General features: G+C 44.0%; 1 protein-coding gene across 1 annotated transcript in view; it reads right to left on the reverse strand.

The window, feature by feature from the left end:
* CDH23 (cadherin related 23) overlaps positions 1-14,249 on the reverse strand; it is a 1,152,220-nt gene that overhangs the window by 1,071,199 nt on the left and 66,772 nt on the right. Inside the window, exon 3 of the mRNA XM_078641088.1 lies at positions 11,039-11,187. Coding sequence (XP_078497214.1) covers positions 11,039-11,187 — 149 coding nt within the window. The remainder of the gene's footprint in view (positions 1-11,038; positions 11,188-14,249) is intronic.

Here is a 14,249-nt window from a genome sequence, read left to right on the forward strand (position 1 = left end):
CAGTAGAAGGAGCCCACCGTGTTCCGAGGGTAAAAACCAGACCGGGGGCCCTCCCGAGACCCATACTAGCTGGCATTTTTAATTTTGGTGATCGCGACTTGATTCTACAAACGACTCGTGTCGCCCCTCCACTGTGTCTTGAACACAGTACAACACAATTTTTACGGACTATACGGCGGCAGTGAAAAAGTAGCGCAGCGGATTTCTTGAGGTTAAAAAGGAGCTTCGAATCCATGAACTCAAATATTCAATGCTATTCCCGGAAAAATTGAGAGTAGAGGCTGAGGGAAAATTGTGTTTTTTTACTACGATTGATGAGGTCCGAGAATGTCTTGAGGGATGGCGTCGGGCCTTCAGCTCTGGACAAACTGGTAGAAAGTACGGACAACACTCGCAGGATGAGACACCAGCGAAGTCAGAAGAGGCAAGAGCACTGGGAAGGTCGTCACAGGCGTGCGGAGAAGAGTGAGAAGCCTCGCACAGACAGTGGCTTCCAGAACCAGGAGTGATGTTTTGCGAAAAAGCATGCAATGAAACGGACAAAGTAATTACAGTTCTGTCATGTTGAAACAACGCCCTGAAACTGCAGTTTGAGGGACACTAAGGCAGACGCACCTCCTGAGGTGGCCGTGAGAAGACAAGACAAATATTAGACACTAGACAACGTTATTGCTGATTCACTTTGCCCATTTTCTGCATTTCTAAGTATAATTCATCAGAAATATGAGTATGCAAACCAGATACACAGAAGATATGGGGTGTGCTGGAGGGGTCAATGGAAGACTCTCCCCCCATAAAGGTACTATGGATGGGAACTAAGCATTCTGCGCAGTTGGGGAGTTGGGGAGTTCTAAGTCCATCATGCAGGGAGGCAGGGAGGTGGGTGGGCACGAGTTAAGGGTAATGAGTTCTTATTTACTTTGTTTTGTATGTTCGAAACAGTTTACGGTTCAGGCTCAACGCTTTCCCACCAAACTTTCAACACAGTACTTTATGAATTCCTATTTCATAGTTACGAGATATGGCAAGGGTGACAGCACTAAATGACAGGGCGACCACCACACCAGCGACTCCCCTCACGGCTGGCTCCCCCATATCACTTCTCTTATGGAATGTTAATGGCTAATGTGACAAAATAAAGAGCGGACTAGCCCTGCAATACCTTCAACGTTAAAATTCTGGCTTGACTAGATAAGCGTGAACGAGCTAGTTGGTGGATGACTCAGATACAACTAGACGATGAGGACACCATAACAGACCCTCAGAGGATAGTAAACACACTAGCAAAACACACTAGCAAAACACTACGAAAAAATCTACACCCCAGCGACCACAGCCACGATCGAGGAGGTACAGGCATTCCTCAAAGATATCCGTATGCCCACAATCACACCGGAAGACACCCAGACCCTTGAGACTGACCTCACAGCAGACAAACTAGCATCAGCCATAGGTGCCATACAACCAGGGAAAGCCCTAGGGCAGTGGTTCCCAAACTTTTTCAACCCACTGCTCCCTTGACCAATTAGCCGCTGGCCGCGGCTCCCCATTATGTTACTTTTTTTGGGTGGCTGGAGGGATGTAAGAGCTGCCTCAGGCCGATGAAGGTATTATAATCATAGATTTAACAAAATAAAAATATAACAGTTGTTTAATAAAAAAACTTGAATTGGTTAGTTAAATCAGAAACAATACTATGTAGCACTGGAGCATCCATATGGAATTTTTTCACTGTTTTTGTTTTAAAAAATAGCCTCTAGCATCTTGGAGGAGAAGACACTTTTTTTCTCTTGTTGGTAATTCGAGTGAGGATAGAGGGTGTGTTACATTTTCCAGAGGCGCCCAGTCCTATTGGTATTACTATGTGGTGCAAATGTATTGATTTTGCCAATCTTATAACAGAAAAATTGAGAGTCACCTTCTGAGGATTCAAACGTATAATCTGCAAATTATGATATCACGTAGTTAAAGCGTCCGTCCGATCTGCATATATGGCAGATAGAGGCAGCCAGAGTAGAGTGGTACCTCCAACTTGATTCATCACAAGAAATTGCCCAAAATTATCACAAGGACCTAACTTGTGCACACACCTAATACTTGTGCTCTGTCACTGTCATGAGTAGAGGAACACCACTCCACAATGCACAAAAGGAAAAATCTGAAGATCCTAGACTTACCTGTGGCATTTAGACAAGGATTGCATATAAATGTGTGTGCCTATGCTCCTGCTAATCAAAATATAATATATAAATCATATATAGTATATTTGGAACTTTGAATGGACCCAGCTGCTTTGTTAGCACTAAGCCACATGCTAAAAAGTCACAATTAACAAAAATAAAGTTTCAAACAGTGTTAGGCAAAGCAAGAAAAAAATACACACTACCCTCCATAAAAAGCCAATAGTAGTGGCTGTATGCAGTTAATTTATGGTGCCCTGTTTATTAATATGGGCAGGACAACGTTAACCAGTGTTAAATTGTATGAGAAGTGAATGCTATTTTAAAATGAGCATACAGGGGCTAAGGCCTGTTCAGTAGGTGCCAATCACTGATAGAGGTAAAAAATCTAGGGCATCCAAAGGTAAAAATTATGGGGTACATCTTGAGCAGAAGGGATTGTAGAGAGCACATTTATATAATAAAATATGACAAGTCAGTATTTCATGTCTTTTTAACAATTACACACCCTCAGTAGATCATGCCTCATTAATAAGATATATTAATAAAAACTATCTGCTTTCTGCAGCAAACCTGAAATTTGAAATGCTAGAAGACATAACTCTGTTTTATGTTTCTACCAGTCTGCAAACTCCATGCTAATATTTTACTAAAGTTATCCTCTTTCACTGTGCACTGCTACAAATAAACATACTCAGAAGTGAAAGTGGACATAGCCGGTTGTGAGAAAATAGTTTTAAAAGGCATTTGTAACTGTAGGATTCCTCGTGTGCATGGCATCTGTCACTCCGAAACAGACGAGGCTGCGTAGGAGTAATTTCCAGACCCAGGCAGAAAAAGCCCCACGTTTAATAGATGCACAGTAGCAGCATTTGCTGAGGTTAGGATTCGAGGCTGCTGAAATGTTTGTGTGTGTGCCCAGTGACAGCAACAGCTGTAACTCCTTCAGTGCTAGAGATATCCGACATCACAGGAGTGTTCACCTAGCAGTGGTTCCCAAACTGTCTGTTCACGGGGCCCCTGACTAGTTTTGACGGCGCACTGGGGTGCCCCGTCGCACAGATTGGGAACCACTGCCCTAGGGCCTAATGGCTTATCCATTGAGCTCTACAAAAAAACAGCAACTACACTTACACCGCACTTACTAAACATGTATCTAGCCAGCCTGGAAGCCGGAGAACTCCCCAGGGACCAACGAATGGCGACAATAGTAGCTATTCACAAACCCGGAAAACCTGCCCAAGACTGTACGTCATACCAGCCCATATCACTGCTTAATGCAGAGGCCAAGATACTGGCTAAAACACTAGCGGCTAGATTGACACCCTATCTCACCAAATTAGTACATCCAGACCAATCCGGATTCATACCTGGAAGGAACACGGTGCTCAATCTGAGACGCCTACATAGTGTAATGGCTCATATACCCACAATCCAAGAAGCAGCCGCCATCCTATCATTAGACGCACATATGGCTTTCGATATGGTTTAGTGACCCTTCCTGTTTGCTGTCCTTAAACATATGGGCTTCGGCCCAAAATTCTGCACCTGGTTCAAGTTGCTGTATGCAAAAACCTTAGCACATGTAGTAGTAAACGGTCAAATCTCAGACGACTTTCCCCTTGGAAGCGGAACGCGTCAAGTCTACCCCCTATCACCGCTACTATTCTCCCTGGTACTGAAGCCGCTGGCAGCCTGGATAAGGAGAGACCCGGTCATTCGTGGACTCCAGTGGATGGAGGGATGGGGAGACGATATATCTCTATATGCGGATGATGTACTACTGTACATGGCATACCCCAAGTGCTCCATTAATAGGCTCCTAGGCATTTGTAAAGTGTTGGGCAAGTTCTCTGTGTATACTATTAACTGGACTAAATCGATCCTATATGTCCTACATTGTCCCCCACCGCAACTACCAAAGGGATGTAGTCTGCAAATCAAAGAAGGGTGTTTTAAATATTTGGTAATTTACATCACACCACTACCTGGGGAATTTATGGAAAAATACTCCTGGCACCCCTAAAAAGACTCCGCCAAGATACAAAGCATTGGCAATCCCTACCATTGACGCTGCTCAGGAGAGCCGGTCTTTTCAAGATGATAGCGCTTCCCAGGTTCCTCTATGCCCTTCAAAATACCCTGTTCCCAGTTTCCTTAACATACTTCAAGGCAATTGAGGCAGAAGTAAGTAACCTGCTGTGGTATGGAAAACCGGCCCGTATAGACATGAATAAATTGGAAAAGGGATGGTATGATGGCAGAATTGCCCTCCCGCATATACAAATGTGCTACTGGGCCTCCCAGCTGATTGTACCCAATCATTGGCTTCATGCCCCCCAAACAGAACCGGCGTTCCTCTCAGACAGATATAGCTTGGGAGAAGGAGGAATAATGAGAGCACTTTACAATAAAACTCGTAAAACACCACTAATAGGAGCAACTGCACACACAGTTCAAATTTGGCACATGGCACTCAAAAAGCTAGGATGGGTTGGTGTCATAACACAACTCACTCTGCTTTGGGAAACTCAAAGGTTGGGCAGACTCAGAACGAGTAAAGGCTTTAAACATTGGGATTCCATCAGAAATTCAACAGTAGGAGATCGATGGAGAAAGGGAGAGCTTGTTACCTTTGCTCAACTCCAAGATCAGTTTGAGATGGCGCCCACAGAAATATTAGATATACTCAGATTAGACATGCACTTATGAAAGCCATTCCAGCAGGCACTATACTACCTGAGGTCCCCCCAATAGAGGATAGGCTCCTCCCAGAATATATGGACAAGAAGGCCATTTCTATTACCAACCGTAAGATCAGCAATAATCAACCGGATCCCACAAAATCTCTCCACAAAAGATGGCAGACTGAGGTAGGAGACCTAGATGAGACAGATTGGTAAGAGGCACTTGTGTCCCCACGAGAAGTGGTGATATCCTCAAAATTAAGCTTAGTACAGTTGAAGATACTTCATCGTGTCTACTACACAAGAGTAACCCTGCATAAGATATGGAAAACCGATAACCAACTCTGTTTGAGACAATGCGGGGCATACATTGTGGGAATGCCCAGTGATAGCGACCTACTGGGAAAACATTATGCACACAATTACAAAAGTTGGCAGAGTAACCATCATGCCGGAGCGTAAGAGATGTCTCTTAAGCATCTGGGAGCCAACAGACCTCAGCCACGCGGCTCAAGACTGGGCAACGCTGGGTATGATGTTCGCCAAACTCAACATAGCCAAACACTGGGGGGCACAAACCTCTCCGACGTACCAAGCAGAGCGGTGTGGGGATAAGGAGGGACCTATAGTGGCAGAGAGAGCAGCATATATATACCGAGGATGCCCCAAAAAGTGGGAATGGGTATAGGAAAAATGGAACACCTATAGAGGGAACATTTGCACTCCACCCCCGAGTGAGTCAGCATTGGACTCTAGCTGATTCGAAGGGTGTGGGACCATGTCAATCAACTTACCACAATGTCACTGCAGTAACTGTTTATTTTTCATGGAAGAGTCAAATGAAATGTGAAGCGTAATTTGTATAACAACACTTCATTCTGTAACCATATTATTGCAAGTTTAATCTGTATTCAATAAAAAGAAATAAAAGATAAAAAATGACTAATACATGCCATCCAAACCAGTCTCAAAGTTTTAGGGGTCTGGAATAGTCTAAATTGTCACACTTGTAGGAGTGTGTTGGTTAGTAGTTGTGTTGGTACTGTCATTGGCAGTGCTGGCAGGGGCAATGGGTGGTGCAAGATGCAGTGCCCTACTGACGAGTGCCCCAACCCTTATAATTTTACAAATTAAGCACTATTACACAATACAAATACATACATTTATTAAAAAGGGTGGACATTTGGGGAACATACCCTGCAAATGTAAGAGCACAAATTTGAAGCCTGAATTGTACGATTCCCAATCATAGTCAGTAGGTTTAGGAAGCATGAGCCCATAAGCGCAGTTTTGCGCTTGCAGGTCCAAGCGAGATGTGGGACCCCGTGTGGGTGAGGGGCAGAGGCTTTCTGTTGATAAGCTTTCAAGCATTTACCCAGGGCACGAGTTGGGGGTACATGCGGCTGGACATCCACTGCCCACTATTTTCACAGGGGCCAAGAAGTTGGGCCTCACTGAAAAATATGCTGAATTTGTCCCGGTTTAATTGGCAAACACTGGGGCACATTCAGCAGCGTCTGCATTTTGTTGTCTGCTTTTGATCCACAACAACGTGCAGGTGGGGAGGGGGCTTTGTTAGTTCAGACTCCTGCTGGGCCTGTAATTAAGGCCCAATTTGAGAGGTCCTTTTGTTCAAGTCTCCTGGCTGGTAGCAGTCAGGAGCCTCACACCTAGATGCAAATGCAGCAGAGGGGAAACAAAGGCTCACACCTTGTTAGCACTTCACACATACTTAAGAGAGGCAGCTTTTCACTTTGTTCAGGCTCTCTTTAAGAGATATGCACGCACTATAAGAATGTCATATGTGTTGATCTTTCCCTGTATTTACAGAAAATAAATGTAATCTATATAGCGCTTACTACCCCTGAGGAGGCATTGAAATAATTTAAGTACTACTATTTTTCCTTTTAAAACACTATGGGTAGAGGAAGTTTACGCTGACAAAAGGCAACACTGTTTTACGTGTAGCTTTGAGAAGTGTGAATCTTCTGCCTAAATAAGGAGGTTTTGCATGTTTACTCGAAATATCCTGAAATGTACTAATGATAGACCTGCCAAACATATATGTGAGGCCTTAAGATCTGATGTCACTTCTCATGATGCCACTTACTGTGATTTCACATGCTGTGATGTCATGTGTCGCGATGTCACAAGCCGCGATGTCACACGCCGTGATGTCACGAGCCGTGATGCCACTTGCATTCTTATTAACTAGGTTAGTCCCTCCACTTCTTTTTTAGGTCTTGGCTGTCAAAAGCAGCACATGCGCTGCTCTCAGCATTCAAGGGCTTCTTGGAATCAATACATATTCTGAAGTTCTCGGAGGCGGAGTTGAAGCCCCGCCCATCTTTTTAATTGGCCAGCATCATCTTCAATGCAAAATGCTGGCTTATGATTGTAAAGGAGGCTTCTTAGTACCTCCTTGTTGCTGCCTTGTCTCCTTTTGGCCCCGCCCACCGGGATTGGATCGTTTACTGGCGGCAGTATTCAGGCTGTTTTTATTGCTTTTAAAAAGTGCACTCTCAGATTGATGAGCGCGGAGAGGATTGCAACAATGCGCTTCTCGCTGATGAGTTCAGAAGGTGCGCGTCTCATGCCGCTTTATGTCCCGAAGTCTGCATGCCACATGTGCTTTTTATTTTTATAAACTAACAAAGAGGGATGCCAAGTATGAGCATTTGCCTCTGACACCTTGGCCGTGTCCGAGGGGGACGTTAATGGTTTAAAACACACCTGCAATTGCAGACCCTTCTTTCGGCTCTTGGTGTGCCAGGCACAGGCGCCCATTGAAGACCAAACAGAACAAGGCAGGTCAGCTGGAAATAGTTTGGAAATGCCAGCCAGGGAAGGGAGTTGCTTGGGAGCGGTGTGCGGGTTGGAACGCTCCATTGTGATTCACGGAACTTGCATGCGGTGGTACGATCTTTTTATAAATGGGAGGATGCTCTGGAAATGACACACACAGCACATAGCATTGTCTAAATAAATCCAGGCTGTAACTTTTTTGCATGGGTGTAGGTTGTGGACTGGCTGATTGTGTGGGCGTTTCTGTACTCGTGCTTTGTATGAGGGTATGTCAACAGGCTGTGTGTGTTAGTGTATATAACGTAATAGCCTCTGCTGTCTCTAGAGTTCACTGTGAACCAAGCATCCAGAATGAACTGCAGAAAGTGAAACTACAGTTGAATATAAATAGCAGGTGGCATAGGTTGGGTTCTAAATGTATTTAAAAGGTTGCTATGGAGTTGCCTAATATAACCTGTATTTGTAACGGGCGTAGCTATGGTTGGTGCAGCAAGTGCAGTGGCACGGTGGCACAGAACCGCGATGGGCCATTGGACCCAGATAAATGCTGTATTTTATTACTCCCACAGCAGTCAAAGGTGCCGTTTTGAATTGCTTGCACCAGGGTCCGTGGCATCCGTCCTACGTTACTGACGTGTAAAGCTGACTTTCACCTCAGTGGGTTTCTTGATGCTACAAAAATGTGACCCAAAGCAATACTTAGTGGTCTCTTGACCATGTGATCAAACACAGGTCTCTGCAATGAGTGCATCTGTCCACTCTGCTAACAGGCCAGCACTACCCAGATTTGTGATGACAACAGGTGCAGTTGGACAGATAGCACCTTCATGTATACTTTGTGCACATTTTATATTCCTGAGAAAAGAAAATGCTTACCCCTTAGGTACCTCTCAGCCATGCCTACAAATGTACAGGGTATTTTTAACATTGTGAGAATCAGTTTATATCTCAGCGTCAATTAAGTTCTAAAGCAGAATTCTCAATATGTGAGTTTTGCAATATAAATTCTCTGCTGTTCAAATGTTTGGCCCTCTTAAACTTTCTGCTGAAATACATTAGAGTGAATGGATGAACAAATATTTGGGAGATCAAGACTGGGAGTTGATCATTTAGTTTACCAAAAAGTGAGGACCCACTAACAGTCACTTGTTTTAAGGGCTAGGGACTTTTTTGTCTAATGTGAACTCACACACTTGATTTCACTTTCCTTTTCTCACTGATGGATTCATTGACTGCATGGATCCCGATTGCTACTTGCAGAGCTCCTGCCAGAACCAACCCTATTGCCGCGGCCTCCCCGAACCACAAGACATCATCAGCCAAAGCCAGCAGCCGCCCTCCCTGCAGGCAGCCAGGTCATTTTATGACTGCATCAGTTTCCTGATGGGACCAGACAGCACCCACACCATCCCCGGTGACAACCCTTTCAACAAGAGGTGACCGTACCATTACATCACTAGGGTTGTAATTGCTAGGTTTTGCTGGTCAGCAAGCACTTTCGAATCACTGCTAAACCTTTAATCAGATACTCCATTCAGCACATCCGAACAACAAACCGTAAGGAACAATGTATTCATTTGAGATGGCAAAGTTTATTTAATAACAGAACGCAGACTGGATTAGATCACTTCTGTAAATACTGGGTTCAAGTCCTCAAAGTTAGAGGAGCATCAATTTAATGGATACTGAATTGACATTTTCAAGTGAGCTTCCCAAGCTAAGGCAGTCTCATAATGCATGTTAGTAAGTTTCATAATAAGGAAGCCACATGTATGGTGGAAATGACCCAATAAACCAGCATTTCCAAATCTCTGCGGATGCTGTGCAAAGCACACTGATGTGCGCTTGAACTGTTGCACCTGCTGTGAATTACATAAGTCCAATTATTTCAAAAAGAAGCTCTGTGCAGTTTTTTCTTGAAGGTCATTCAAATGTTGACCTAATGATCTTTGTGAATCTATTCGTTGTCTCAAAGCTGCTTAAGAGCGTACTTTTCTGTGTGATGTGATAGAAACGTCGAAGATTTCATTATTTCAAGGCTCCAGTTGCGCACAGACTGCATGGTATTAAGACTGAAGTTATGCCAGTCAGCACTTAAAATGCAGATAATGCTCTATTACAAACGGGCGGTGGCGAGGGAGTCTACCGAGTTGAGTTTGCTGGATAACGATTGCCTGTTTTGTTGTAATCTTTTCAGTAAGTCGCATTTATAATGGATTTTACAGCACATCCCTAGTCTAATATGTAGTCTCGGTCCTCTCCTCCCACTTCTTTTACAGTCTGGCATCAGTTATAAGGGGCCAAGTACTTAGGGGCAGATTTATAAAGGCCTTGCGCCGCCGGTGCGTAATTTTTAACATGGGAAAAAGTGACGCACCGGCGGCGCAAGGCCTTCATAAATCTGCCCCTTACTGCTTACGGGACGCCACTCATTGGCGTGAATGTCTCATTTTTGCACTATCCAGACTATGGTTATACAATCACATGGCAGGATGGAATGTAAGTATGTGTGCCGTTCACTTTGTGCCATCAATTAAATCTGTAGTTTGTAAAGAAGTAGATAGCTCTTAAATACAGTTTTGTTTTTTGAACATTTTCTCTGATTGCCCTTACTGTATTAATCAAGAAGCTTGACTAAATTAATATTTTAGAATCTGTGATCTGCATGACAGTTCACTTCTTGTTGATTTTCCTTTATTACATTTCGCACATCAATAAACATACACACATATAGTGCAAAATAAGTATGATGTCAAGATTGGCCCCTTTTAACTTGTGATTTTTGCAGTCGGATGCAATTTGAGTGACTGCAGATTGCCTGCTTCAAACCGATCTGTTGCCCCTTTGTTGGAGGGCCCCGGTATCAGAAAGTGGCTTGGACACCTGGCAGTATTGATTTCAAGTGTCCTCCATGTCAGGCCACATAAATGTTGGATTTAATGACATTTTTGCATGTTTTCAAATCTTTTCCGTTGTGTGTGTATATTATTAAACGCTTGCTCAGCAAGTTGCAGCATCCAAATAAACAATGTGCATCACATGTGCAGCCATCTCTGTCTAGGAGCATTGTCGCCTGGCAGAATAACTTGTCATGAGAAAGACTTATCATCTGAGATCTAAGTAAGGATTCTCAGCAAATATCTGAACTGTTCCCTCATCGCTTATTAGTAGATTAGTAGAAATGTGTCTGCAGTTGTACCTTCTGAACTCTCGCCTTTGATTAAGTTAAAGACATTTACTTTGCTAATGGTATTGTATAGCAAAGCATAAAAGGCGAGACCTGTTTCATTTTCAATGCTTGTTTAGGACTTGTGCCCTGCATTTACCCACATAACTGTAGCGCCCAGATAACAGTCGACAGCATACCTGAACTATTTTGCTGGAAGATGTGACGTTCTCCAGGACGCTGGCCTCGTAGCTGTTCTGGAGAAATATCGGTCTATTATCATTCACGTCCAGAACAGTGATGAACACGGTGGCGGTTCCTGTCCTCCTGTTTCCTGTCGGCCCATTGTCTGCAGAAAGGGTGAAACAGATGTCACACTTTTTTTAATGGGAAACAGTAAATACAGAAGGTAAAGTGATGCTTTCGGCTGCTGTTGTTTTGTAAGCATGATTTTAAGCCAACCATTAATACCAGCGTTGGTAGCAGCTTTGCTGTGCTAATTGGCCAGTGTGCCTATGCTCTCCTATGACGCAACTTCCTGTAATAGATGAAAGGGCCGTTCAGACTACTGGTCCATACAATCTTTGTCCTCAGTGATGGGGCAGTGGGCAATGTCGGCAAGGAGCACAAAGAGGTATAGCTATGACAGCCAAGATGACCACCTGAGCAGAAGACATAGGGCTTGAGTATGAGTTTGGCAGACCTTTGGACCCCCACATTCGCCGTGGCAGTCTGGGACCGCCACAGTCTGACCCCTGTATTACGTGTACTGCTGTCAGACTGCTTTGGGACTGCTGCAACCGCCAGGCATCCGCGATCCCTTGGGGTGATGCGGCGGTCTGGGGAAGCAGTATGCATTACAGTGCCAATACGGCACCGCCATGCATGATATAAGTTACCCACCTCCAGCCTTTTCATGGAGGAAAGCATGCCATGAAAAGATTGGCAGTTTGGAAAAGAAAGGGGGCCCTGCAGGGCCTCCTGTTGCCCCTGTGCATGGGGGTGCATGCAGGGGGCACATTTTATGCCCTCCTGAGTGCATGCACCCCTTCCTGCATGGCATGGACTGCTCAGTCCATGCCGTGCAGGAACATGCATTGGCGGTCCTGCAGTTGTGCAGTTCTAAGGCTCAATTATGAGCCTTTGAACTGCACCGCCATGGGACCACCACGCCACCTGCCAGACTACAAATTAACTCGTAATCTGGCGGGATGGTGGCAATTGGTTTGGGCCATGTGCTAGTGGGGCACAACTCTCCAAAAAGAAATATCACTTGACGGATCCCTTGATGAGTCTAATAGCTTGGTTTAAGAAATGTCCCTGTAACTGGAGAAGAACTGGCAAGATGGCAGTCCAATCATCTACTTGTAATATGTATATATATATTTATTTTTTAAACTTTATATACTATGGAATAGACTTGCTTTACGTGAGATCTTCTTAAAAGTGATTAAGATCGGTTTCAATGAGTTCTTAGAGAGACAAGGCATTGAAAGGCTCTACATTGTTTTGCAATAAGTACTAAAATCGTTTCTTTCATCATGATATTTTGGGGGTTACAAGCACAATTCTGTTTTCAAGTTCGATCGCTAGCAGTTTCTACGGGGGTGGGGCGTTCCTTCTAGTATATCAATACTTGGTACTTATCAACATTCTTCCAACTAAAACGAATACAGCTCAAACGACATTGCATTTTCATCCAATTATGCAAATAATACCATAATGCGCGTCTTGTAGTGGACAGTTTAAATGCAGTCCAATCTGCAAATAAGGACTAATATTTTATGAATTTAGACTAGACGTCTAAAATGAACCTATGTTATGAAACGCCTTAAAGACAGTTGTCAGACAAATATTTCAATTGTGAATAGGACAAGATGCCTGCATCAGTTACTCATAGTCCTGCTGCTGCAAGAGTTCTGGGCCTCCGCTGCGTGCTGTGAGGCAATCAGCCTATTCAGGGAGGCACAAGATGAGTAGAGGTGACAATGAGTCAATGGAATTAGCAATCGTGCCTAATACACTTTAATAAGACTCAACGCAGAAAACATTTCTTTACGTGACATCAATGTACCAGCATGCTGTAGCCTTAGAGAGTTTAAGGAGTGTGTACATTAAAGAGAGTAATTTAATACATCTTCTCAATGTTATTATTATTAGATGCCAGTCTGTAGAGTATATAAAGCTGCTGTGGAAGTGGGACCTGCTGTTAGCAGCTGTCTGTGCAGGTGGGGCTATGTCGACAGACAACGGAATTGGAATTATTTATTTATTTAATTTTACCTATTCCATCGTTCTTCAACTCCCTCCCTCCACTCCACCCCGCCCGCGACCCACCTCACTGTGCTTACCTGCACGGACCACAGCTGGCCGCTGTGGTGATCCATCTTCTTTTAGTGTAATGAGTTTAAAGAAAGACATGGGTGGGTGAATTCAATGTACTAGCTCCTGTACTGATGTGAGCAGTTGGTGAATTGATGATCTTAGGTATCTCAGTGGATGGGTGAGCTCTGCCAATCAATGGGAACAGTGGCATGACTATTGACAAGGTGTGAGAGACAAATCTAGTCATTGGTATGACTGAAGGAAGATATGTTAGTCGTTTCCTATTGGATGGCTAATCACATTGACTCAAACACTTAAGGTGAACATGGATTCTGTGCTTACTGTGCCTCTGGAACCAACCTGCACACATCTGAGAAGCCAAAATAGGCCATACCGGGCTTTGGTTGCTTATGTTCAGTTTCAGAGGGAAATTGGCATAGCAGTTTGGGCTGCGTTGTTCCCATTGGAGTAAGAGCAAGGTTATTTTGCATATGTCTGGGCATATTCTGAGGTTGCATTGTGAGCAAAATGAAAAGATGGACTGAGACATGGCCCTGGGTAATTACCAGTGGAGGAGATTCCTTTAAACATTCTAGCCATCACTTTTTTGTATTCTTTGTTGTGACACTCTACGTATGATGGGTATGCCCAGTCATTGGGTCTTGTGCTCACTGTGCCACTGAAGCTAAGCTGCATGCGACTAAAGAGACCCAACTAGTCTGGTCTCAGCATGCTTGTGTTGTCGTTCAGAGAGGACCTGGCTTGGCAGTTCATGCTGGACTCTGCATACTGAAGCGGGAACAAGGATGATTTGCTTTTGCCTGGGTCTAATCTGAGGTGGCAAGGTGAAGAAAAAAAAGGGTGGACTCAGATGCGGCCCATATCATTTCCAGGAGCTGTGATTAATGCAAGTATTCATCCGTCACTTTTTTGTATTATTCATCAAATTGACTGCCAGGCTGGAAAGATTTACATTTAAAGCTGGACTCAAGATACTCTTAGGAACTTAAAGACTAGATCTGTCACCATCTCAGATTTAAGGCATCTAAGAGGGAGGTTTGAAGCATGTATGAGATATGAGGACAC

The sequence above is a fragment of the Lissotriton helveticus genome, chromosome 5_1 (assembly GCF_964261635.1).
Source record: "Lissotriton helveticus chromosome 5_1, aLisHel1.1, whole genome shotgun sequence".
Lineage (NCBI taxonomy): Eukaryota > Metazoa > Chordata > Amphibia > Caudata > Salamandridae > Lissotriton > Lissotriton helveticus.